The sequence below is a fragment of the Carettochelys insculpta genome, chromosome 2 (genome assembly GCF_033958435.1).
Source record: "Carettochelys insculpta isolate YL-2023 chromosome 2, ASM3395843v1, whole genome shotgun sequence".
Taxonomy (NCBI): domain Eukaryota; kingdom Metazoa; phylum Chordata; order Testudines; family Carettochelyidae; genus Carettochelys; species Carettochelys insculpta.
The window spans coordinates 113,022,518-113,049,481 of record NC_134138.1 but is presented as its reverse complement, the minus strand read 5'-3'; the positions used below and the strand labels follow the sequence as shown (position 1 = coordinate 113,049,481).

The 26,964-nt window shown below is 38.9% G+C and overlaps 1 protein-coding gene across 7 annotated transcripts in view; it reads right to left on the bottom strand.

Moving 5' to 3' along the window:
- Positions 1–26,964, bottom strand: part of ATP9B (ATPase phospholipid transporting 9B (putative)) — a 332,144-nt gene that overhangs the window by 161,697 nt on the left and 143,483 nt on the right. For all 7 annotated transcript variants that reach the window (XM_074987543.1, XM_074987544.1, XM_074987549.1 and 4 more), the window contains exons 9-11: positions 23,390–23,470; positions 13,707–13,782; positions 2,538–2,614 (exon numbers count right to left, since the gene is read on the bottom strand). In XM_074987543.1, the coding sequence (XP_074843644.1) occupies positions 2,538–2,614; positions 13,707–13,782; positions 23,390–23,470 (234 nt within the window). The remainder of the gene's footprint in view (positions 1–2,537; positions 2,615–13,706; positions 13,783–23,389; positions 23,471–26,964) is intronic.

The window sequence follows — 26,964 nt, the reverse complement described above, 5'->3', positions numbered from 1 at the left end:
AACTTGTGTTATTGGAAATATTAAATCTTTTGTTTATTATTTAAATGTTGCAATGACCAATTTCTTGGTAAAATGCATACTTGTAAATACGTTAACTAACATAACTTCCTAATATCATTGCTATGTAAATGGTAAAACGATATATGCACCATCCTGAAATCTAATGACCTTATTAAACCAATTATTAATGCAAGAAACTTAAGTATAAAACATGTACCTTAATGGAAAAAAATAATTAATTACTCGCAGTGCTCAAGTACCTCTTCACCTCCTAATCCACCTCACAAAGTAGTCCCAGAAGAGCCACAGGACAGTGGCACTCCAGCTTGGCCAGAACAGTTCCAGTCCACGGCAGCTGCCCTTCCCCACAACCTCTTGGGGCTGCCATGCACAAAGCTACTCCAGCCTGGATGGTGTGCCCCCCACCTGCAGCAGCCCTGCAGGGCTAGAGCAACCCCCAGCTGTACCAGTTAAAACTATTATGTTTTAACTTCCCTAACATAGAGGTGTTTAGACTTCTTGAAAACCAAATTTTATTTCTACTTTTACTTCAGCAAAATTGAGGAAAATATTTTCATTCAGATGTTTTTCTATGACAAGCTAAAAGGTTATCTATGATTTTACCATCAGAAGAACAAAAGCAATTGGAAGTTGCAAGTTCTAGATAAAGGACATATGCATCATATCAAAAAGGAACCTAAGGCAACCTCTGAAGATACTGAGCCAGCAAACTACAAATGCGAAACTAAACGAACTTGAACGATGTGTGTTTTCCTATAATTTCAGGGAAATAGGAAGGAGAAGAGAGTGAGAGAGAGAGAGAGCAACCCTCCACACTGCTCTCACTCATGTACACACACAAAAGCAAAACTCTGTTTAAACAGCAAACATTCAACAACACACCCTGTCTCTACAAGCAATCTACTATAAGCTACTAAGAACTGAAAAAGGCTCCAGAAACAATCAATGCCAAGAAAACTTCCCCAAACTTCAACATGAACTGGTGAGAGCAAGTTAATAAATGCGTTAAGTTTAATAGTCTTGTTATGATTTTGTTGGAATATTGAAATGCAATTGTAATTTAAAATATTAACTGTTTCTCCTGTTAATCACCAAAAGGTTAAAGTACTTATTCCTGGCGTGAAGGTGGAGTCTAAACACTGAAACGCAGTGGGATTTCAAGTTCTTAATATTGCTTGATTACCTGTCTCAGAACAGCTCCTTACTGGCTTTTTCTAATTGATTTAAATATTTTATTTCACAGGATTTAGTTAAGAATCATTTTACCCAATTAAATGACCTCCTATTATAACTAGCCCAAAAGGATCCACATGGTCTTAAATTATTTTGCCAGGCTGTCTAATAATTTACTAAGACTGGATTCACAATTATTTTGGAAACAAGATTATTTGGTTTTCACTTACAAATAAAAAAAAAATTGCAAAAGATGGTCCATACTCAAAGGTATAATTGCTGCTAAATGGTCTCATGCAGAAGAAATCGTAATGGAAATCACCAGTTTGTTATTTGCATTCTGTCATTTCTGTTTGGTATAATGTTTTCTTTTCTATAATAATAAAATAGCAATGTTTCAAGATTGTGATTATTTTGCTTGGCCTTGATGGCCATATGATAATGTATAAGAACCTCTGTAACTAAAATACTGAGAGTCACATTGCCTAAGATAGCCTCACGAACAGCCTCTATCAATAATTCCATCATTGAGCTATGAGAAACAATTAATATGAGGTGGCCTTCTGCTTCTCTTTTCTCAAACCTAGATATTTTAGATTTTTAATTTTTTTTAAACTAAAAATAAAATTACTTGGCATTCAACATTTTAAAATTATCCCTTTCTGCCTTACAGCAGACTCATTCAGTAAACAGGTGCTTCCGCTATCAACTTTTAAAAGTTACAGGAGTCATGAGGCCATTCACAGAACATTCAACTTCTTCACCTGACATCTTTGGAGGCAACGTCTTGAGGGAGGACTTTCTGTCATTCACAAAACAATCTTACTAAGTCTAATTAATCAATAACATTCTAATGTTACATTAGTTCAGCATTTTCTCTGGACTTCAGTGTTCTCAACTAAAACTACTGCAATGACTTCCACATTGTGCATTCTTTTTTCCCACACATAGTCCCACCGAAACAGTGATCTGACTTTAAGTGAAGTGCAAGCTGAGGGAGAGGTGCCCAGGGATGCTTTTGAAGGATGAGTGTCTAAAACTATACTTCAGACATTCATTACCCTTGTTCTACTGCTTTAAGGCCACCATAATTTCATTTTTAGCTAGTCATTTCAACATGTATTTCTGAAATGAGACTGAGAGCAATTTATAATATACATAAGAAAGACACAGCCAGTAGAAAGAATTAATTTGCAACATAAATTTAAAATTAAGCCAACACTTATGTTTACCAATGTAGTGAACTGTTTTATTTATCTAATTTAGTATTTTGGAAAGAAAAAATAAAAAAAAAGTTAGTAAAACATATCTAACAAAAAGTAATTCTAGTTATGCCAACCTACCTTGTTCTTTGGATTGGATGTGTTCATTACACTTCGAGTCTCTTTTCCAGTGTATATGACAACACCAATTACTGTTCCTGTGAAAAAAGGGGAAATGCTTGATTATGGATGCTTTAGCAAATGGGTAGCTGACGAACAAGCTAATAGAATTAATAACCTGCAAGTAATTACAATCTGATAAACAAGCCACTTTTACAAGCAAAAATATTATATATGTGTGTTTCTGCACCTAATAATATTCATGCACTTTTTCATTTTAGCCAATTGTAACAAAAGTTTCCTAAGTGTTAAAAGGTAACAATATTTCAGGGACTGTATGACAAACTTTGTCTAAATTTACCTTACTATGTCTATGTAAATCACAATACATGATTAAACGGTAAATGCTATACCATTGACTTCAAACATGGTAACAGCATTTCATGAACATCCACAAAAATGATTATACTCTTCCACTGATGTCAGTAAAAGTCATAACCATCCGCCATCTTTAATGTTAAAAAAAAAAACCACACATTTGAGCTTAAAACTTTTTAAAATAAACTGTAAAAAAAAATGGAGTACACATTACACTATAAAGACCCATTGATAACCCCTCACAGTGACTTCTGGGTTCATTTAACTATGCTGTGTACATTGCTTGTAGTGTTGCTACAGCCACATTGGGCTCTGGATATCACACAGACAAAGAAAGCCGTGCTAGTCTATACACTATCAAAACAAAAAAAAGCAGTAAAGTAGCACTTTAAAGGCTAACAAAATAATTTATTAGGTGAGCACTTTAAAGTGCTACTTTACTGCTTTTTTGTTTTCATACAGACGAAATTATTCAGGTAATATTACTTGGCTGTGTCTAGACTGCAGTCCTCTGCTGGGAGCCTGGAGGTCTGCTTCTGCCTTCTGCTGATATCCCGGTCACCCTTGTTGCTCGGCAGAGGGGTTTTTCCAGACATTTGACCCAATGTGGACAGCCCAAATCTCAGGAAAGCCTGTTCTGACAGAACTATGCAATTTGAATACCTTTTGCCAACAGATCTCATCAATCTAAACATAGCTTATATTACTGAGTATATGCAGTTCAGTAGGTAAAGTCAGGGCAAGCTCTGCTGACAATTACAAACCAGTAAAGATGAGCTCTCACATTTATTTACATCAGCAGAACACAACAAGTAAATTACTACCATATTTTTAAGAGACAAAAACTCAAATAGGACTTCTTTGATTTCCTCGTACCTGGCAGTCAGTCAGCTTTTACTCACAACAACATAGAAAATCTGGTTTCATCTTTGCTGATCATGCTAATTTAAAGGACAAACTTAAAACATTAACACCATACTTTTACATACATCTATTTATGCTACACTGACGACATCTTCATCATCTGGACCCATGGGAAGGAATTCCACCGGGACTTCAACAACTTCCACCCCAACATCAAGCTCAGCCTGGACCAATCTACACAGGAGATCCACTTCCTTGACACTACCGTGCTTATACACAATGGACACATCAGTACCACCCTGTACCGTAAACCCACTGACCGCTACGCCTACCTTCATGCCTCCAGCTTCCACCCCAGACACACCACACGATCCATCGTTTACAGCCAAGAACTTAGATATAACCGCATTTGTTCCAACCCCTCCGACAGAGACAAACACCTAGAGGATCTGCACCAAGCATTCTTGAGACTGCAATACCCACCTGAGGAAGTGAGAAAACAAATCAACAGAGCCAGATGTGGGCCACGAAGCCTCCTACTACAGGACAAGCCCAAGAGAGAAACCAACAGAACACCACTAGCCATCACCTACAGTCCTTAGCTAAAACCTCCACAGCGCATCATCAGGGATCTACAACCCATCCTGGACAACGATCCCACACTTTCACAGGCCTTGGGAGGCAGACCTATCATTGCTCACAGACAACCTGCCAACCTAAAACAAATCCTAACAAGCAACTATACACCGCACCACAGTCACTCTATCTCAGGGACCCATCCATGCAACAAACCTTGTTGCCAGCTCTGCCCACATATAAACACCAGCAACATCATTACAGGACCTAACCGGATCAGCCACACCATCGTGGGCTCATTCAGCTGCACATCTACCAATGTAATTTATGCCATCATCATGTGCCAGCAATGCCCCTCTGCCATATACATCGGACAAACTGGACAGTCTCTACGCAAAAGAATAAATGCACACAAATCAGACATCAGAAATGGCAATATACAAAAACCCATAGGAGAGCACTTCAATCTCCCAGGACACACAGTAGCAGATTTAAAAGTAGCTATCCTGCAGCAAAGAAATTTCAAGAACAGACTCCAAAGAGAAATTGCTGAGCTACAATTCATCTGCAAATTCAATACCCTCAGCTCAGGATTAAACAAAGACTGTGAATGGCTGGCTAAATACAAAAGCAGCTTCCCCTCTCTTGGAGTTCACACCTCCAGATCTACTGATGACAATACAACTCAGCCTGCCTGCCTGAGCTAACCTCATTATCCCCAGCCTTGCTCTGGCCTATTTATACCTGGCCTTGCAGATTTCCAGGACCAGCATCTGAAGAAGTGAGTTAACTCACGAAAGCTCATGCTCTAAACTTTTCTGTTAGTCTATAAGGTGCCACAGGACCCTTCGTTGCTGCTACAGATCCGGACTAACACGGCTACCCCTCTGATACTTAACACCATACTTGTATCTCTGTTTTCCAGTAAAATATTGAACACCATGCTAAGTATGTTTCGCCTGTTCCAGAGGCTTCCTCTACAGCTCATCAGAAAGATTTAATTGTGGGACCTGAAAACCTTGACTTCACAGGTTAATGGAGGCAAGATTTTTAAAATTTCTATTTTAATATTTTTAAAAATGACTTCATCAGGAGCATACGGAGGGACTGATGTGACCCTGCTTGCATCATTAAAGACAATAAATATCTGAAAGAATGTATTCATGTTAAGGGTGGCTTTAATTAAGCAAGGGGAAAATTAATACGTGACTAAAAATCTTGCACCTACGTTTATTACTAGAAATTACTAATGGCCATCTAAAATGTTTACTAATTTCTCTGAATACATGAGAAGTCTAAAAGTCAGCAGGAGAAAATATTAAAATATCAAAGCAAAAAGCTTTCATTTTTAAAACATCAAAATGAAAAAGTCCCAAAAATTTATGTATCAGAAGGGTAGCTGTGTTAGTCTGGATCTGTAACAGCAATGAAGGGTCCTGTGGCACCTTATAGACTAACAGAAAAGTTTTGAGCGTGAGCTTTCATGAGCAAAGACTGACTTTCAGCATGAAAATTTGACACCATCAACCAAGGATTGAACAGAGACTGGGAATGGCTGCCCAATCACAAAAACAGTTTCTCTGCTGTTGATGTTCAGACCTCCACATTAGCTACTGATAATAGGCCACTTGCTCTGTGACTGAACAGACCTTGCCAACTCTGGCCCTCCCTTTGACTGAGACACTCTCCTTTTCATAAGCCCATATATTTAAAACCTCCTCTGGAACCCACCCCCTCATACATCTGATGAAGTGGGTTTTTGCCCATGAAAACTTATGTTCCTTAATACCTGTTAGTCTAAAAGATGCTACAGGACTTCTGGTTGTAATCTAGACATAGCCTAAGTCGATATGGGAAAACAAAACATTATTTTCTTGTATTATGCATCATTCCCAGTTATAAAGGTTTGGCAGGTCCAATTATGCCCTGAGTTACCATTGTACAACTCCATTATGTTTAAACTATGCTCTCAGCAAGACGGTAACCAGGGTTTATAGGAAAAAAGACTAGAAGAGTGATAAAATCTTGGTGCAGGGTCACCTGCAGCTTGACTCCCCTCATTATCCCCCCAATGTCACCAATGCACATCCTTAAAAAGCTCATTTTTGTCTGGTCTTATCTTCACCTATGGCACTGCAGCTGCACCTCTGTAGTGCTTTAGGGGACACTACTACCTAAAAGGAAGCATTTCTGCCATTGGCATAGTTAATCCATCTCCCAGGAGGCGACAACTGGTCTCCTGTCAATGTATAATTGTCAACACAGAGCATTAGGTAGTATAACTATTGTCACTCAAAGCTATGGATTTATCACACTTATGAATGATATAATCATCATGATATAGCTCTAGCATAAACCTAGCCTCTGTCACTTTTTACCCTTTGTGGTACCCAGCACTGTGTATCTTCACTCTATTAGTTGAGTGCCTTTCACAATATGTTTTTATTGATCATTATGTCACTAAGCTAAGTTTATACACCTCTGAACACATAAGGAAGGAAAACTTAAGAAATAAGGTGTAGTATTTATAGTTGCTTGTCAAAGAGCACCACCACTGTATAGGCTAGCTGCAAAGCTACAAACCTCCCTGTTATTCCATCTTTTCTCTCTTTAGTGTGCAAGTTCTTCAAGGCAAAGCGTAGGCCACCTTTTTTGTATTTGGACAGGCACTTTGTAGGCAATACTGGAAATAAGTTAACAACCAACCGTGGTATCTTAAATACTAGTTTATATCATAAACGTGGGGAAAACAGAGCTTTTAATGCATAGCAATATAACAGTGACCAAGAGTGCCTTTTGCACATTCTTGGAAGTGCAAGTTTGCTAAGGAATCTCAAGCAGAAATACAATCAGACAGCTGTGAAACCAGGTTCTCTTGGCAGCTGTATAACATCACGAAAATGTAAAATCTACAAAACCAATCTTTTTTTTTAAAATTATAACTTTTCTGGGGAAGACTACCTATGTTTATGGAGTGCCCAGCAAAATGGAGACTTTAATCTTTCTTTTGGTACTATCATAATACAAACATTTAGCAATAATAAAAAGCTGGATGAACATTTTCAAAAATCTTATGCCTTATCCCTCAAGCTCACAAAGGCTACGCCTACACTAGCCCCCTCCCCTTCAAAAGGGGGATGCTAATGAGATGCTTTGGGATATGCTAATGAGGCACTGGAATGAATATGCAGTGTCTCAGTAGCATAATGGCGGCCACAGCACTTCAAAAGTTCCGCTTTCGATTGCATGCGGCTCCTCTGCACGGGGTCCTTTTTGAAAGGACTCCACACATGTCGAAATCCCCTTATTCCTTTAAGCAAATAGGAATAAGGGGATTTCAAAGTACGAGGGGTCCTTTAGAAAAGACGAGCCACGCACAATCGAAAGCAGCACTTTGGAAGTGCTGTGGCCACCATTATGCTAATAAGGTGCTGCATATCCATTGCAGTGCCTCATTAGCATATCCAAAGTGTCTCATTAGCATCCCCTTTTGAAAGGGCAGGGCTAGTGTAGACATAGCCAAAGAAGATTAAGGTTTCCCATATACTCAGTTCTTTGTACTGCCCTTCTTACTGCTTAATTTGCAATGAAAGAGATGCTGAGGCTCAAGCAATGTACCCGTGTTCTATGATCGCTGTTTGTGTGGAGCAATATTTTTGTAACTTTGTTGAAACAGCAAGAGCAGTTCCTCTTAATATTTGCATTGTATTTGTAATTTCTCATCTCTATACAAACATTTACAAAACAAGAAAAAAACAGAGAAGACCATTTATCTTTTTCTCATGGGTAGATCTTTAGGGGTCTGTTTAGGTTGACTGACTTCCTTTTCTGAACCAATTTCAAAAACCTGAACGGTTTTGCTATTTGGAACTCTGCTTGTTCTAAGACAGAGTACTCTGCTAATGATCCTGGGCACAGCTGAATCAAAATTCCAAGTAGAGGGCACTTCACTGGTTGCTGCCTTTCCATGATTCTGTCAGTGGAAAACGTGAAAGGTTGGGTAACGCATTCCAGAACATGGTATTTCTCTTTAGAGAAAATTATGCAGATTCACTGATGAAAACTGGTAGATGAATTTCAGAAACAGAAGACTAGAATACTAATCATGCAAAACCCATCTATCCAGTCCAAAAAATTCCTAGAGGACAGCAAAAGATGTGAGGAGAAACTCCGACACCACAGTCATCCAAACTTCTTATTCACCTCCAACAAATCTGTATAGTAAACCAATCTATAAATCCAATCTGCAGTATCAAAATATGGATCCAAGAACCAAATCACTGCAAGCAACTTTGTACTTCATAGCAAATGCCAAACAAATATAAGAGAGATCTGCCTCAGCAACAATCTCTAAAAAGTGCCCACGCCATTACCTCCTGCCCCTTAAAGCAGAGTTTGATCTCAGGACACCCACTTAAGAGCTAAAAGCTCTTAAAAATATTGGAGCTGCCACCTGTTCAATAGATTCTAGTTCCTACTAGCTGCTAGGGGGTGGCACAGAACAACTGAGCCCAGGCCAATATAAGTTATCAATGCCTCCTTTAGAGAAGAGACCATCTTTGAAAATAGTATAGTTCTGTCTTGAGAAAAAGCCAACACTCGAGGCAGTACACTTCAACCATCATTTTCTCTCCAATCATCTATTTCTAGGTGAAATCATTCAAACAGGAATTTTGATTTTGCTACCACATGTAACATTTGCCAGCATCCTGAATACTTTGCACCTAGGGTTCACAGCAAACCATAACACAAAGACAGTAGTGGTAACACAGAAAGAGAGCCTCTTTGTGGTAACAGAAGTCACACATTGATGCTCACGCAAATTCACTTCTCTTCAGTTTTACCACATTGGTATACTGGGTTATCTGCATGACAGACCTAGATATAACAGTACAACACTGAAATTACTCCAATTGTTCCTTTCTAATAAGGCCTGAAGTCCATCTGAAGGTCTCACAGGATTCTACACTGTACTGCCTCTTCATCAAACTAAAATATATCATTTGGGGAGGGGTTGAGAGATTTCTAATCCGCAAACTATTTTATGAGCTATAACATGTTTTTGTTAATAGCTCAGCTTGAGATGACTTAGTTTTCAAGTTCTGTCAGAACTCTTGGATGAATACTACATCTTCTTTATCTACAGACATTCATGTTGTGTGCAACTCCATTACAATATTTTTATTGTATAAATGTCCTCCTTTCTGTCTTTAAGGACTTCGAATAGCATCCTCACTTTTTTTCAAATGAGCTCTTCTAAAGTTTAGGATCACAGCTGTCTTTGGTAAGATATTTACTACAGTAGCTTGAGTGGACTTACTATGAGGTAGCAAGTGAGGTTAAGAACCTTAATTTTCTCTGACCACGAGTATTCCCTTGATAGTCTATATGTGATCCCCATGATTTGTTGCTGATAACTTAGATTTAGATACACATATAAATGAATGCCTATCCTGGGCTCTAGATGACCCAACCAAATTAAAAGCATTATTCAGAACAAAAACAGAACGATATTTCCTCATGATTTCATACATACAAGGTGGCAAAAATGTGTTATAAGTCAATCAGACCAAACTATCTACTCGCTAAAATTTCACAGAAGAGAGGGTATCCCTATTCTCTTCAAACCTTTTCAAAATATGAATGCTCACAGCTGGGAAAAGCACAGCAGCCATGAGCTAAGTTATACAAATTGAGATAAGAATAGAACACTGGTGGTGTACTCTGCAATGGCTCCCCACTGAGAATAATTTAGTTTAGGATCTCTGAGGAGACATTCAACGCCCTCTAGGGCATTTCCAAGCTGTCTGAGAAATTGCCTTCTACCTGGACCCCCAAAAATAATTTAATTCAAGTGGAATGTAACAACTGCCAGCCAACAAGGAGAGCCTTGTGAATGAAGGGGAACAACTTCTACAGCAGCTGGCACTAGACCATGGAACATACTCTCCACAGAGATAAGAATGACCATTAACATGACACGCAGAACAAGTAACTCGTCTCTTCAGCTTTGTTCTTCTCCTTAGTAGCTCACTGATACAGTGCAAACTTCTAAATAACTATTTAGTTTACACCAATAGACAGAAAAAGAAAAAAAGACCAACTGATTTGTTACTTTATTTTGTTAGGGTTATGTACACAAACATGCAGACAACCAGGCTAGTTAGTCAAGTTATCAGACCAGGTATGAAAATTTTGTTACACAGACTGCACCCCTGACCCCTTTTATTTTTTAAATCTGTGATGACTTTGCAAGAGTGGTACATGCCCTTGTGACCACAGAGCTCCATTAGAGGAATTCCTTTTTAATAAGTCGCTCAACAGATCTTTTTCAGTGATTGCAGTTCTTTGAGAACACAGCGCTGTATTGGTTCAGTTTCAGCCATCTCTCCTGGTCATACTATACCTAGCTTGCTCTGTTTACTTAGAAGATAATACAATGGGTTTATTATTACAAAATTTTCCATTTTTCAATAGTTCTCTTTTTAAAAGAAAACTTACAAGGTACATTGGTGAACACAATAATAATCCCCAGTAAAAAATAAATACTTTTATAAGTGAGTGATAAAATTTAAAATGGTCTATCTACTTTTCAAAGGCTTTAATTGTGAAGGCCCCAGTCACATTCATAATCTCGTCTTCGGTATATTCTTAAGACTGTGCATTTATTATCATTTTCAAGAAAATACCACGTCTTCCTTTATCACTAATCAATGGAGCAAAGGCTCTCTTACTCCTGAGCAAGCAGACTGAAATTTCAGTTAAGATGTACATGCTTTGATATATAGAGCCAACATATCCATCAGAAACAGAAGTTCAATACTAGTAGAAAAAAATCCCCTGTAAAATCTCCACTCACCACATTAAAGACACCACACACCTGGTAAACACAAGAACACCTAGCTATTTAAATATAGCTTGGATGCCATTAGCAATAGTTTATGTTGCTATCAAGTATTACACACAATAAACTCTCGATTTAACAGACCCCGGTTTAGTGGGCTTTGAGAACAACAGATGCCCACCACCTTCTCCCCGTTATTTCCAAAGTCTGCTGGGATCCATAAAATACTAAACCCACCAAACCTCCCACATCCCAAAAAAGGGGTCTAAGGCAACCTACCAATGCTGACAGAGCTGCTGCTACTGTGGCGGGAGAGATTGCCTTCTAGCCACACTGGAGGAGCTGCCGCAGCTGGACCCTCTGCCACGGTCTGGACAGCTGCCGGAGCTGCCCTGTGTTCTTCCCACCGGGGTGAGGTGAGTACATGGGCAGATGACACTTGCATACAATGCCCCATCCCTGGTGGGAGGAGCATACTGCAGCTCCAGCAGTGATGGCAGCTCCTCCAAGCCGCGGCGGCATCTCCAGCCACGATGGGGCGCCAAGCCGCAGCCACGGCAGAGTCTCCAGCTCTGGCAGTGGCAGGGCTCCAAGCCATGCTGGCGTCATCATCGTCTCCAGCTTTGAATTCTCCAGCAGCAACTCCAGCTCCAGTGGTGGTGGCTCTGATGAGTCATTGGCATTTTTTTGGTGGGGTGGGGGTAATTGGGGCTGCAGGAGCCTGACATGGGGTGGGTGGGCACTTGATACCATCTCTTTAGAATGGAAAATGTTCTCTCTTATTAGTCCGTTAAATTGAGGGTTTATTGTATATGGTAATAAGTCTTGTGGGTACAGGTTTCTGATACTGATCAGCATCATTTAGAGGGTCAAGGTCAGGCCACAAAAGAGTGTTTAGGGAATTATGTGGGGGAATACCTCAGAAACTTCAGCTCTGGTTGCTGCTGTCCTGACAATTTTTAGAGGAGAAAGACCACAAATCAATAGTGTGAAGGATCAGTAACAGACATCTAATGTAAGCGAATAACGCATTCGATGCACAGTAGATAAGATGCACAGAATCCAGATTGCTGGTGACCATCAGAATATTTTCATATGTGACATTTTAGAACAGTTAATTGAAAAGGTTTAGCCTGAAAATGCTGAAATAAAGCCCAAACGCTTATAAGTATTCATTTTCACTGAATTGACAAAAGGTACAATCCCGACACAAAGGCTCTCCCAAGCTCCCAATTTTTTCGCTGCGTCAATCCATTGGGATGATAGAGCACGCCTGTGAAAAGATCATTAGAACTGGTTTTTCAATAGGCATAACAATGTATTTTTCTCTAGTCTTGTTCATGGAAATAATGAAATTTCTCCCCCAAAATTCTTCCTCACTCAGGAACCTCGTATGGAACTTTTCAGCTCAAACAATTCATGTTTGATATTATCATAAGCAACAGAAAACAGAATCTTATTATGAAAGTGTCTGGCAACCTTTACAATGAAGCACGCTACCAGTCACACTATAATTATACAATCAGTTTCACATTTCATTTTAGATAATCAACATGAAAAAAGGAAGAAAGAATGCTTGGATTCATACAGTGATAGAGATGGTGATCTATCTACTTTCACTGTGAATTTCCAAAAGGCTTTGGTTTCTCTCTCTTTTTTGTTTTTTTTAAATTCAACATTTCTGTAAGGTAATACAGACTCACATCACTAAACTTTTATGGGGGGAGGGAGGCATGCTTGTATGCATGTGTGCCACATATGAGGAAACAGACACCATCATTGTTTGGTCCGTGTAAGTGCAACAAAGGGGCCAGATGAAAAAAAAATTGTAAAGGAAACACTATGCAGCCACAAAACATGATATGGGGACTTATGGGCCTTGTATGAATTATTCAAAATTCCATTAAAGTTTTTAAAAAAAAAACTGACTAGATTTCACATTTGCATAGTTTTATAAAAATATTAATATTGGTGTATTACAGCACTCAGGTATTGTACGATTATAAGAAAATTCTTATAAAGAAAATGTTATGTATTATCTGATTATTAATATACCATTTTGTCTTATGGAACTTCCTTTACAATATATGCAAGTAAGGAACCTGAAATTTAGTGAAGATTGGAAACGTATGTTTTTTATTCAGCAGTCAGTGCAGGCTACCACTAGTATTGCTCTAACTGAATTCTCGAGACCTAAAGGTGCAGCTTTAGAAATTTACCATAAGTTATAATACACAAGGGTAAGAATTACACAGGGAGTAAAGAAAGTAACTGGTGAGCAAAGGACAGCACAAGTCAAACAGCAAGCCCATAGTATGGGATAATGTTAAGGATCAAAAAGATATGCAAAGAGTTAGGAGAGGAAGACATAACTGAATACAGTGAGAATGTGAGATAGGAACAAGAGATACATCATGAAGAGTTTTGAAAACCATTAGTAAGTTAATTTATAAAATAGGATATGCTGCCACTGAGGAGCTTTTAAATACATCATAATCTTTGACAACGTGCCACACATCATTGCTCACCTGAAGCAACAACAGTGCTTGCCCATAGTGTATTTTCTATGCTGAGACTTTCATGAACACTTGGATCACTGTCTTCCTGTTAAAAATATGAACAACATGTAAATCAATCATGCCCTACAACCCAAGTTTATAACTAGACATTTGAGATTAGTCCAGATCACACATTAATTCAAATACGTTTGTCAAACAAGTTAACTCTTCTTTTTATATGTAAGAGAGGCCATCTTCCTTAAATATTCAAATGAAATAGCTCATAGATTTTTATGGCTAGAAGGGACCACTAGAGCATCTAGTCTGTGCTCCTCTATCTAACTAGTAATTACATTTCACCTAGCTGCTCCTGTGATGAACATACCACGCTACAGAAGAAGGCAAAAAATCCTAAGGTCCCTGCCAAACTGACTTGAGAGTAAATTTCTTGTTGATCCCAAATCTGGCAATCAGTTTGACTGTGTGTGTAAGAGACATCCTAGCCAGACATCTGAGAAAGATAATACTCTCTACTACCTCAGTAAACTGGTCTGCCCTGTCAAGTGCCTCATCTAGCTTTGGCATATCTCTGTTTTTTCCAAGAAAGTATCAGAATGTATTGATATGGCAGAGAGGGAATAGCCCTCCTGACTCCAGAAGCAACTGACTAATCCTGATGCATGAAATTTTTATCACAATTATTGTCAATGCAGAGCACCAAGTGTAACAAGCATATTGAGGACATTGCAGGCTACCCTGTTGTCCATGTAAAAAGGAGGGTGAACAGGGGAATTAACTGATGGAACCGCTATCCATCTGAACAATCCCAACAAATACATATGGATAAAATTTCCTCCAGAAACTAGATTAAAGCATGTATTTCAGAAAGAAATCTATTCTCATTCAAAAGACTAAAAAGGTAAGTCCTCCATATCTTCTGGTAGGCAGTTTTAAATTTGTAATTATGCTCACTGCTGTGGAATTAGTCTCAAAGGGGGTAGCTGTATTAGTCTGTAGCTTCACAAACAAGCAGTCCTGTGGCATCTTAGAGACTAACAAATGTATTAGGTCATGAGATTTCCTCAGATGAAGGAAGTGGGTTTTACACATAAAAACTCATGACCTAATACATTTGTTAGTCTTTAAATTGCCACAGGACTGCTATGGAATTTATCTAATTTCAACTTCCAGCCATTAGATCTTGTTTTGCCCTTGCCAGCAAGACTGAAGAACCCTTCCCCACCCCCAGTTGTAGATAGCTTTTCAATTAATAGGAACATAGACACAGTGATCACCTTCGGTTTTGCCTCTGATAAGCTGGATAAATTGAGCTCCTTTAGAGTTGCATTATAAAGCTTATTTTTTATTTTTTTTTTTACCCTGGATTGTTTTTGTGTCCCTCCTTTGAACTCTCTTCAGTATTTTCACATCCTTGTTGAAGTCTGGCTCCAGAATTGCACACACAGGAGAGATCTTATCAACAGTGCATAAAGCAGCTTGATTATTTCTCTTCTTTTTCTTGGTGTTCCCTTTACACATTGGATGACCACATTATTCCCCTTTTGTCACCACACTGCACTGAAAGCTCGTGGTGAGGTGATTATCTGCTATTGACATTTGATATCCTAAATGTGACTTGATTTGGTATTCTCATACAGAATCTGCTAAAGTAAATGTGGCTTTACAGCAGCATAAGTACATGCCCACATAGATCAATTTGCAGAATAAAGACCTAAGAACAAAATCACAGGTTAACTAAAATGACTATTAAGAACTAAAACCACAACTTGCTTTATTTATTGTGATTGTGTTATAGTTAATTAGTAATTTTTTTCCACCCATTCCTTTGTAACTACAGTGACAAGACAGCAACATTACGTAGTTTTATAATTCTTAATATTTGTATATAAACTGTTACATAGCCAAAAGTACACATTTAAAATTTAACAGGAAAATCTATCCATATTCACATAAACACTACCTATCTTTGAATAATAAAATCCACAGATTGAGCAAAATGGGTATTCCACACTGTTTCCAGCTTAATGGCTGAATCACACCTGTCAGTAACTGACAGTAGGGAAATGCACAGCCTCCTGAAACTTCCTCCATTTGAGAAATTCACAGCCAGAATAATTCAAATTTACTTTCTTAAATTATAAGTTTATATTAAATATATATCAGGCAAAATAAACTACAACAATTTCTCCTACTGCATTATGGTTAACTCCACCACCCAATGACTACACACAACCAACTGGATGTCAGTTTCTATCTCTATGCTGAAGGTTCCATTTGTCTCTAGGGTGGACCCAATTTATGAAATTCATTTCAGAAGAAAGGAAATGTCCAGGCAGCCACACACAAATTTTCATACTCCTCATGCCCAGAGCTAAAGATCTATTACAATGGCACTTATATAGCAGTGTGGGAAGAAGAATCATAATTTAAAAGTAGGCATCCAAAAAGTAGTAGGTTACATATAAATATATTTTCCATCTTTCCTTTATGTGTGGAGATGACTTTTATCAAAGCAAAGGAAATGGCATTAGCCAAGCTTAGATGACCAACATACAGAATTTGGTGACAGCTAGATATCAGATTTCAATGCATGAAACATGACTACCGTACCCTGGCAGTTTCAGGGCTCTTAAGGACTAGACTGTGATGATTAGCTGGAGGAGGAAGATTTCTCGAACTTATGTAGGGAGTGAATGCTATGACAGTTGTGAGAACTAGCTCTCTCAAAGATATAAAATCATAAGTCTTATTAGAGAAAGCTCCCACCTTAAAAAAACTATCTGATTGGACACACTAGCCACCAGGAGCACTGCCTGAAGGGCTATGAAATAAATCAACACAAGTTGCAAGGGCTGAATCTGAGGAGTGGTATAAGGAGCAAAATAATGTTCCAAGGTCCTGTTTTTTTAATTTGAAGGACTGGGATATGGCTGATGTCCTAAGGAAGCTCTTAGTGTTTAGATTTGTACAAAGCATCTTCTTGTTGACCATGATAAGAACAATATACCACACAGATTTGACCTATTTGCTTGGAAACATATAAACATAATTAAGCCTCCCTGATTCAAGTGACTCAAGGCTTAACATAGTAATAAAACAGTATTATGGACTTTGCAGCAGCCGGTAGAATTTGTTCTATTTGCTGACTTCTCTTTTGAAATCCATGAGAGTAATAATCGATTCATCCAAGTGCTCATGTTTATCTTGCCTGGATGGAGGACTGATCTAGAAATAATCAATCTCTTCTGGAGGGCAGTGCCATCTGAAGATCCAGTACTAGGCTAATGAAGTTTGAACACCATAGCCTCTTTCATCTAATGATAACTAACATATAATACAAAGCCATCTTCTCCCACAGATGGAATTGGTAATGGACCATCACTGCCTAATGAATTAGCTATCTTAATCCCTAGAGAAGAGAATGTCTTTTCTCTAAAGTATATACCTCTTCTTCTCCTTTCCAGCCAGCTGAGCCCAATTGGGTGTGAGCAGACCTGAACTTATTACTGGTTAAAGCAACCACCTAAGAAGTTGGCAGAAAGCGAGCATGAAAATAAGAAAACCCCTCAGAAGATACGTCCACACGGATAGGTTGTGAAGATATTAAGGTAGCCAAAAGAGCCCTAGTGGGTTGCAAAAGACCATCCAATATGGGTAACAGTATCTTAATCCTAGAAGGAGCTCCCTGAATGTCAAGTGCAGGATGTAAGGTAAAAATGGATCTGCACAAAGAGTCACAATATCATCTATTCTACTCCTCTTTATAGTTACAGCAGATACAGATCTCAGAACCAAAAAGGCTCTCTCTTCCTCTTCCCCAATTGTCTCTCTCTTGAATTAGATGAACACATAGATGCTGAATGATGAAAATCATCTGTCATCATCCTTTTTTGATGTGACAATGGCTCTGCAGAAGGAACAGAGAATGGTGCTGGCCTAGAAGGCTTAAGATTTACCAAATCCAAAGAGAGGCTTAGCTTTGTAACCCTGGTCTGTGAAACCAAATGCAGAACTAATTCAGGTTTCTGTAAGAAATGCAGAGTATGTATTCAGATTGGACAAATCTGAAAAGTCTGAACAATCAAATCTCTAACTGTTCACAAAGGCCCTTTTCTCCCTCCCTTTTTCTCCAGAAACAGTGGGAACTGGCATCTTTGTCATAGGGGGCCTCGCCACATTCTGGCAAGGTGAAGACTAACACTGTAAGAGCTTTAACAGGAAAACCTAATACAATGGGTGTAGAAGTCAGACCTGACAGTAATATAGATATCCAGTATCCTTTAGACATCTTAGCCTTACTAGACAAGACAACTGGAACTGAAATAGGCTTCAAAATACTGTTGAACATCAGTCCGTTTTTAAGTGACTTCTCTGGAAATTTCAGGCTACCAGAGAGAGTTCATCACAAAACAACCGAAACTTTATACTTGTAAAATCCCATTCAAGTCAATAGATTTTGCAACATACTGGAATTGTTAATACTTAAGTGGTATTAATCTTCAGGTTTTCTAGAGTTATCATTTGATGGTTAGTGTCAGGCTTCCCAAATGATTCTCTCATTTGTTGTCTCAACTTTGGAAATATCTGCCTCTCTATGCAAGATTGTGAATTTTGCCAACTCGTTTAACATCACAGACAATGGATGTTTTATGTTTGTCTCCTGGTGTTTGGTGTCTCCTGGTGTCCTGGTACATCTCTCACTCCTTCTGACTATCTGGACATTTGTAATGACTTTCACACTTATCTTTAGCTATCCAAGAATGATAGAATACTAGAACTGAAAGGAACCTCCAGAGGTCTCCAACTCCAATTCCCTACCCTCACGGTCCTGTTAGATTTTCATCTAACCTGCTCTTAAGTATCTCCAATGATGGAGATTCTGCAGCCACCGTAGACAATTTATTCCAGAGCTTAACCACACTAACAGGAAGCTTTTCCTAATGTCCAATCTAAACCTCCATTACTGCAATTTAGGCCCATTGCTTCTTGTCTTATAATTTCCTGGACAGTTCTGATTTACCTTTTTACAAATAGGAACTATAGTTGCCTTTTTCCAGTCTTCCAGAATCTCTCCTGACTTCCATAACTTTTCAAAGATGATAGGCAGTCCTGATGTCAGAGCTCTTATCTCTGACACTCATCTACCTGATATAAATGATACAAGGAAGGCGACCTTCCAGCATAAGAGCCTAACAGCTCCGGGGCAGCCCTACGAGCCTGGAAAAGACCAGACTGAGGTCCAACTAGGGAACAGGATCTTTGATGGGAGGGAAGAGCCTTTTGAGTCCATTCAGATACCTGGCCAACAACTTGTAGGAAAACACTCATTTTTCTTGAATTGGTGTTTAGAAAGCCAAGATGGCTCCAAAATGAACTTCAATTGAGGAAAAGGCCAAACCTTGATTTTTCATGGAAAGCTTCCAAGATCTACGGAAAGATGAACCCGTCAGGTAGATGCTAAACTGAGAGACTCAGAGGAAACATCTCATCCAGTTTTCCAGGTGAGTCACTCTACTGAAGTGGTGGTGGTTGTGGAAGGGGAAGGGTGATCATTTGCTGTGTACTGGCAACTATTGCCAAAACCTTATCTGAGTCTTCCAACATCATTTTTTGCCCTAGGAGGCTTGTATGAAGCCCTGGGCCCACAAGAAACCTGACGCTGCCACCAGAAATTCCAGTGCCATGAACATAGGTTCCTGGTCAGGTTCCAATATGCAATATCAGATTCCAATATCAGCATGGGTTCCTGGTCAGATTTCAATATCTGCGAAGGAAGTCCATGTTCCAGAGATCTGGAAAGCCCTGACACCAACAACACATTTCCAATCCTGGCTATGAGGACTGCCACTGTCTGCATAGGATATGTATGTGGACAATGAACCACTGCATCAAAATCCCAGTGGCCAGTGTCATTATTCAGTGGCTCTGTACAGGTACTCTAGCACTGATGCTGAATGCTTTGTAATCAGTGCAGTGGAGAAGAGTAGAACCAGGAAAGCAACTCACACTTCAACTCTCTGTGTTGACTCTGGAACAACCACTTACATTGTTAGGTTGGGGACCAATACCACGAGTTCCAATAGAGATCTCCATTGAAGTGATGTTAAATGGACAAGAAGCAGCTATGATGTTTCTGGTACTGGGGTCATGGGGATGTGTACCCCTCAACAGACTGGCTAGAAAAGCTTTGGGCCCATGGAATGATGTCCAGAAGCAAGGGCTCTGAGATGCTGGTGCTGCTACAGCAATGGAGCAGTGGCTCTGAACAGGAAAAGCCTGGTGGAAAGGAGGGGAGCTGCACTGATGGGAACCAAAGGGGCAGTTTGAGGGACAGGCTTATCACTTGACTTGGGCACTGCCAGCACCAGAGTTGATGGCACTGAGAGAAACAGAAAATCCCGCAGTGCCTGCAGGGCCTCTGGGTATACAGCATGCCCGGGTAACAGATTCTGGTGCAATAGTCCAGGGTGGTGGATGAATCCATAGGAGAGCTAACCTGCTCCACAGAAGCTGGAGCCTGGCTTCCACTTGGAGGGAATGAGCAGCTATTAGCCTGTATCAACCTCTCTGTTCTTACTGGCTGATATTGGGAGGTGGATCTTTGTAAGTCCAATGATTGTACTGGGTGGGTGCTTCATATCAAAGTTGCAATGCTGTGCATTGAGTATGATCATGGCTGCTCCATTGCTGGTGTCAATGAGGATTCCATTAGGAGGCCTTTAAGCACAACGTGCTGCTCTTTTTAGTGCAAGGCTCAAAGCTCTTACAAATGTGTCATCTGTTGCTGATATGAGACTCCCCTGAGCACAGTAAGCAACTGGTGTGGGGGCCAGTTATTGGCATAGGGTTTGTACGGCATTTACAGTTGTTAAATCCTGAAGAGTGGAATATGCCCTCTCCCATCACAAAGTCCCATCTGGGATGCTAATCATAATTTTCAACATACTAAGGCACAGCTACATTAGACCCCGCCTTTTGAAAGAGGGATGCTAATGAGGCGTTGCTACGAATATACAGTGCCTCATTAGCATAATGACAGCCACGCAAGTTTCAAAAGTGCTGCTTTTGAAATGCACACTGCTAATGTAGACGGGGCCCTTTGAAAGAACCGCTGGATTTTGAAAACCCCTTCTTTTCCATTTGGTTTTGGGAAAAAGGGGCTTTCGAAATCTAGGGGGGTCCTTTTGAAATCCAGGGTGTTCTTTCAAAAGGCCCCGTCTACACAAGCAGCGTGAGTTTTGAAAGCAGCACTTTCAAAACGCGTGTGTCCATTATGCTTTCAAAAGACGGGCTCGTGTAGCCACGGCTTAAGGGAACTACTTACGAACTATTAAACTATCTAAAAGTGAAAGTTTAGAACAGGTTTGTAGAGTGAACTTTACAAGAACAAAGGAGAGTTCCAGCACAATCATTGGGGGGTAAGAAGGAACAGTGAGAGGGGCCAGCAACACCCATTATACTGTGCCATGCGGGCGCCACTCCAGGGGATTTGAGAGTCAGTCCCCTAAGGATATTACTCAGGGGAAAACTTTTGGTACCAGTGCATGCAGCAAGCATACTGCCTCAACTTGGAATGGAGATGAGCAAGCACTTGAAGAATGAATTTTAACCTCCTACTGTCTAGATTTCAAGAGGTAAAGACTTCCCCAAGAGTTTCCCAAGCTTGTTTCAGTAAGTTGATGGCCACCACAATTTAAATTGAGACAACTTGGAACTGCAAGCTTTTGCTCAGGTTAGTTTCCAATTCCTACTGCACTAGAGAGTTTCTTATACATGAGCACTTCTTGATAATCTTTATGATACTACACCGTGGAGATTTATATGATTTACAATCCCTAGTTTTGGAGGCTAACAAATGGTACTTATAAAGCACCACTATTTGACAGAAGAAAGAATGACAGCCTTGTCAAATGGAATGTTCCCTGGGAATTGAGCAGAGTTCCCTGAAAGATGAGCACTCGTGCAGATGTGCAGGAGAGATTCAGGTGCCACAAAGTTGAATAGCAGAGCACCCACAGCAGCCTACACCTGGCAGCATGTGCTTCTATTGATGGTGCACATCACTACATGTCTTGGTGCACATAAAATTTATTCTGCCCCAGATGGAAAAAGTTAGAGGGAACACTGGACCTGAGTCCAAAATATATTAGAACACTAACTAAAATAGTGGCGCAAACTACACATAGCAATCCGATAGATTGTGGAAACCATAATCTTCTGCTCTAGAGGCTGGTGTCATTCTTGCTGAAGTGTGAATATAAACTTCCAAGGACCTGCACTGTGGTTGTATTTGTTTATTTAGTAAATAGCTGAATATCACACTGATTATGATACTAGTCATTTCAATTTCTAGGAAAATGTCAACAACCATAATTTGTACCAATGAGTCTTTGTGCGACTCCATAGACCAATTTAGGAAGAACATTGATTGCAGGAAGAAGGTCATTTACACAGCCATTTGCCTAGTTGTATTGATTAAGGCGCATGATGTTCCCACGACTGACATTGTGCTTGCAGCTGCTCAATGCAATTCTTCTCAAAGTCATGGACACCCACCCTTATGGTATGGTCACACAATATAATCAAATGCCAGTTGCTCAGATATTTTTTAAATTAAATTCTGAATTTCCTGAGTTCGTAATACTTGGGCCAGAGATAATTACAACAGCATTACAATTTATTTAATCTTTGATTCCACGTCTTCTATATTAACTTCACTTTATTGCAGGTTTTATAGCACTTATCGGCATATCAATGAACAGGGGCTCGAGGAACAATGCTGCTTTCTCAGCAGCTTCTTTTGGCTTCCTTAATACGGATACGGTGAACAGGCTTAGGATGGGTCTCAGATGACAAGGTCTAACTGTCTATCTTAAGACTCATTTTCCTGCTATAGTTTTCTAACGCTTAACGATCCATGATCTGTCCTGCAGGGTAATGGTTGGATAAGTTTCTCTCTATAACCCATTCTTCCAAAGGCAACTTCCCTGTGGTTTTCATGTAGTCTCTTCACACCCTATCCTTTCCCTTCCAACTTTCAACAAAAAACAGGTACAAAAAAAACACCTAGAAATAATAAATTACCACAATAAATTTAATTTATAAAATAAAACACATCTATCTTATAACAGAAGAATGAGAGCAACAAATCAACAAAACAAAATACTGGAGACATATTGTAAATTTTCTTTTCAGCATAATTTTGAGCCTAAGTCCAGAAGTCCAGTATATAGACTCTTTCCAGTTGCCTTTTATTATTTTTAGATACACATTGCATTTGGAAAATACAAAATTTTAAAATGGACGTCAGAATAAACCAACTGATATGTTTATACTGTCTGCATCTGACGAAGTAGGCCTTTGCCCACGAAAGCTTATGCTCCAAAAAATCTGTTAGTCTATAAAGTGCCACAGGACTTCTCATTGTTATTTCTACAACAATACTACTACATCTAGACATACCAAAGTCTCAATGTCTAATTTCTACTTCTTTAAAAATGTGTCTTTACTAATATAACTTCCTGCCATTTATTGTCCAAAATATTGCTTCCATAAAAATTTTCTATAACAAGTAAATGCTCCTTTAAAACTTAAAGACAGATAAATGCTGTTAAGATACTAAATGATGGATTTCACATATGGAAGAAAGAAAAGTTGGAATAGACACATACACATACACAGGTATTACTCACCCGTGTGAAGGTACCTTCAAAACTGTGAATATCCAGTTGTGGTTTCTGAGCATAAACATAAGCACTGATTGAAAAAAGATCCTGTAATACATAAAGTATTTACTTAATACGTAAGACAATTGCTTAATCATTAATTTAAGTTTATAACAATATTAATGTATATATAAGACTAAGCAATTCATTTTATTTTTTAAATATCAGTACATTCATTTTCTTAGTGAAGACAATTAGAACTTTATTCAAGTAAGGAATAGGCTCAGGGCGTGCTTGCACTACATCTCATATTATACAGGTATAGTGTGTGAAAACAATGAAAATATCAAATTTGTATAAGTGCTAAATGCCACCTATTGAACTGCTCTGTATTTATAGCTTAAGTGTGAAATGGATTTTTGTTTGTTTTAATAGTCTAATTTAAAATGAAAATAGAATGTCCTGAGTGTTTTTCCTTCAAAAATAATTAAAAAGGTTTTCTGCCCTGTCAACCATAGGCATAGTTTCAGCAAGGAAGAAAATGCCTGAATATACACTACAGGGGAAAACAACAAAGCTGAATAAATGTTAAGCACTGTCAAATAATCAAAGTCAACAAAGAAAAATAAAAGATTTTCCAACCAGCTATTCCGTTCCGTAACAGAAAGCTCACATTTACTTAACAGTGGTGGAATTCTCCTCACTGTTGTAAACGCAAACCTTTTCTGCATTCTGGACGGTCAACATCAAAAACTGATCAAGTGAGTTTCACTGAAATTGGACCATTTCTAGATATCCAGTCCAAATATCTTCATTGGAAAGGTGAAAAAAACAGAGTGATTGAGGGCTTGACATCAAACCAAGTCCACTCTAGTTTCACAACCTGCACAGCATTCCCTGTCTGTCCCGACCGAATTATTACAGGACACATCACTTCTCACACTTCCCTTTTTCCCCCCATTGGCTGATCAGCCACATGGAAACAAAGAGACCTCATTCACGCTAGCTATGCTTTCTCTGGGCAGCAGACTATAAAAAACAGAAGCACTTCATTTGTGGTATCTGGGATGTACCAACTTCAGAATTTGAATTAAGAAGTTTTACACCCTTAATCATGGTTGCATTATCATAATTTGTCCTTGAGTATGAAATAATCTTATTTAACAAGAATTACAAACAGTGGTCATTTTCTCATGCTGACACTTTGAATAAATGGATGTTTACTAAAACACATATTTGATAACCAACAGATTAAGTGTCATGTCTTAATACTGGAAGCATCAGTTATTGTAATTCTTCAGACGGTGAAATATTGACATCTATAGCCATTATGCCATATTTTTAGTTCTTTGGCTAAACAAGTACATTCATTAACTATACACACACTAAGCTATCATTTGCATTTTATCAAACCTGCTTCCATCTTATTCTGAAAAAGTACCTCTATACATAAGTCACCAAATTAATTTGAAACTGACATTTTTATTTTGTAGTTAAGAAATACATCTTATCCCATACTCTGCAGAACTATCAATAAATCATTCTACTATATTGTCAACAAGTGTTATAAAAGTAAATCGTGTTTCAACACTAATTCTTGAAAAATATCTTTTTTCATCCTAAAGCACCAGCTATTTATTATTGTTTTTCACATGAAGTTCCCCTGATTGCATTGTGGTCCTACTGACTTAATTTTCATCAGTTTCATGAGAAATAATTCATAGGAAACTAATACACATGTGGTGTCCTATCTCTCCATCATTCACTTCTTCCCAATCTGTTATCACCTCCAATTTAGATAATCCAGGCTATTGTGTGCTTTATTGTATAATGAAAATTAAGACTCTCTCAGAACTGGATAGTACAGCAGAAAACTAATACCACACACAAACTCATACACAATAAAAACTGTCACTGAAGTGTGTCAAGCAAAAAATTTTTTTTTTCTTTTCAGAGTACCTTAGTTCAGAAACATCATTAGAAGTGGGAATATTTCCCTCCTCGTATAAATTAGCATTTGTACAAAAACACACTTTCCTGCTTCCAAATGCTTTTCTTTTTACTAATTGTCCCTAGTGATGATGTTCTTCATTGCGTATTAATTTGTAAATTCTTTAGCTCTTGTTTTCTTCTGATCTTTTGACATTTTTTGTTTGTTTCTGAGATCTAACACCACCTTTTAGTGGATCTAAGCAACCCTTTTAGTCTCAGGTGCTTTTTCCATACTTGCCTGGGGCTCTGTCTTTAAGTAATATCAGCCCTGGTACGGGGTTGTATTCCCAGGTAGTCTGCCTTGGAGAAACTATTTTCCAGGGCCCTCCCCAGGTTCAATCCTTACACAATCTGAACAGCCAGCCGGAAGCCTCTTGGTCCCACGATCCTTTGTCCCAACTTAGCTGTGGTTATGTTGCAGCTCCCTCAGACAGTTGGGCATGCAGTCTCTCTCTTCCAGCTCTTAGCAGCTGCTCAGCCCAACAGCTCTTGCCAACTTCCCCCTTGCTCTGTTCTGCCACTTCTTTTTATATGAATTTCCCATGCAGCCACTCTAGCCTGCTTGGAAGACTTCTCCACTGTTTCCTTCCTCGTATTGGTGTGGCAGAGCCCTGAGGTCTTCAACAAGGGAATTTTGGGCTCGGTCCAATCCCCCACACTTCCAGAAGCTTTCTTAATTTCAATTTTTCACAAAATGGATTATCTCATCTTTCTGAAGACCTGGAAGTTTAAAGTTCCCTATGGTTTGGTGGCCATTTCTACAGAACACGAATATACTTTTATTTTAAGGTGGCTAGAACCTCAAGCCTATTCCAAGTGGAGCCTCTTTTCTCCAAGTGCTAGAATGTTTATACTGATTTATGCTTACAGAGGATGCCAAAACAATAGTTTCTTTTGATAGATTACCTGAAAGTGGGGGAAATGGTTGCCTAAATGGTATACCTAATTCAACAAATAACTTCAAGTAGTTTTCTGAACAGAAATGTCTCCCTGCAATCAAATGCATGGTACAGCATTAAGCATTTAACATATGCATCTTTCAAAGAATGATGACCATACATGGAAGCTAGGCTTTCATATAACATGGGAAGGGAGGGAGAGATCACTTATTCATACTCCAGTATGGATATAAATTTCATGTCTCATGTCTCAAGTGACTGCTTATCAACCAAGGGTGATTTAAAAGGAGCACGGTCCACAGTTAGTCACACAATTGAAGAGGCAAGAAAGGGAACAGAAGGGTTTTCTCCATCCAACACTACCACCCCAGAGGCAGAAGCTTACCTTGCTCTCACCACACACAGAGGAGTTAATAGGTGCATAGTCTGAGATTGAAAGACTAACAAAGATGGACAAAGGCTTATGACAGACATAATTCTGTATGCAAATGGAGTTTTAGCTATTGTGAATAGGGAAAGTTTGCAAAGTCTGTGCAAAAGGACACTACAACCCTGAAGTGTTTTTCTTTTGTAAATGACTTAAGAATAATGGAATGTGATTATTAAATAAACCAAATATTTGTAAGGTTTTTATTGATAAAGAAATTAAGATTCATAGAATTTACATGTGAATTACTTTCAAAAGCCAAAATTTCTGGATGAAATACTAGC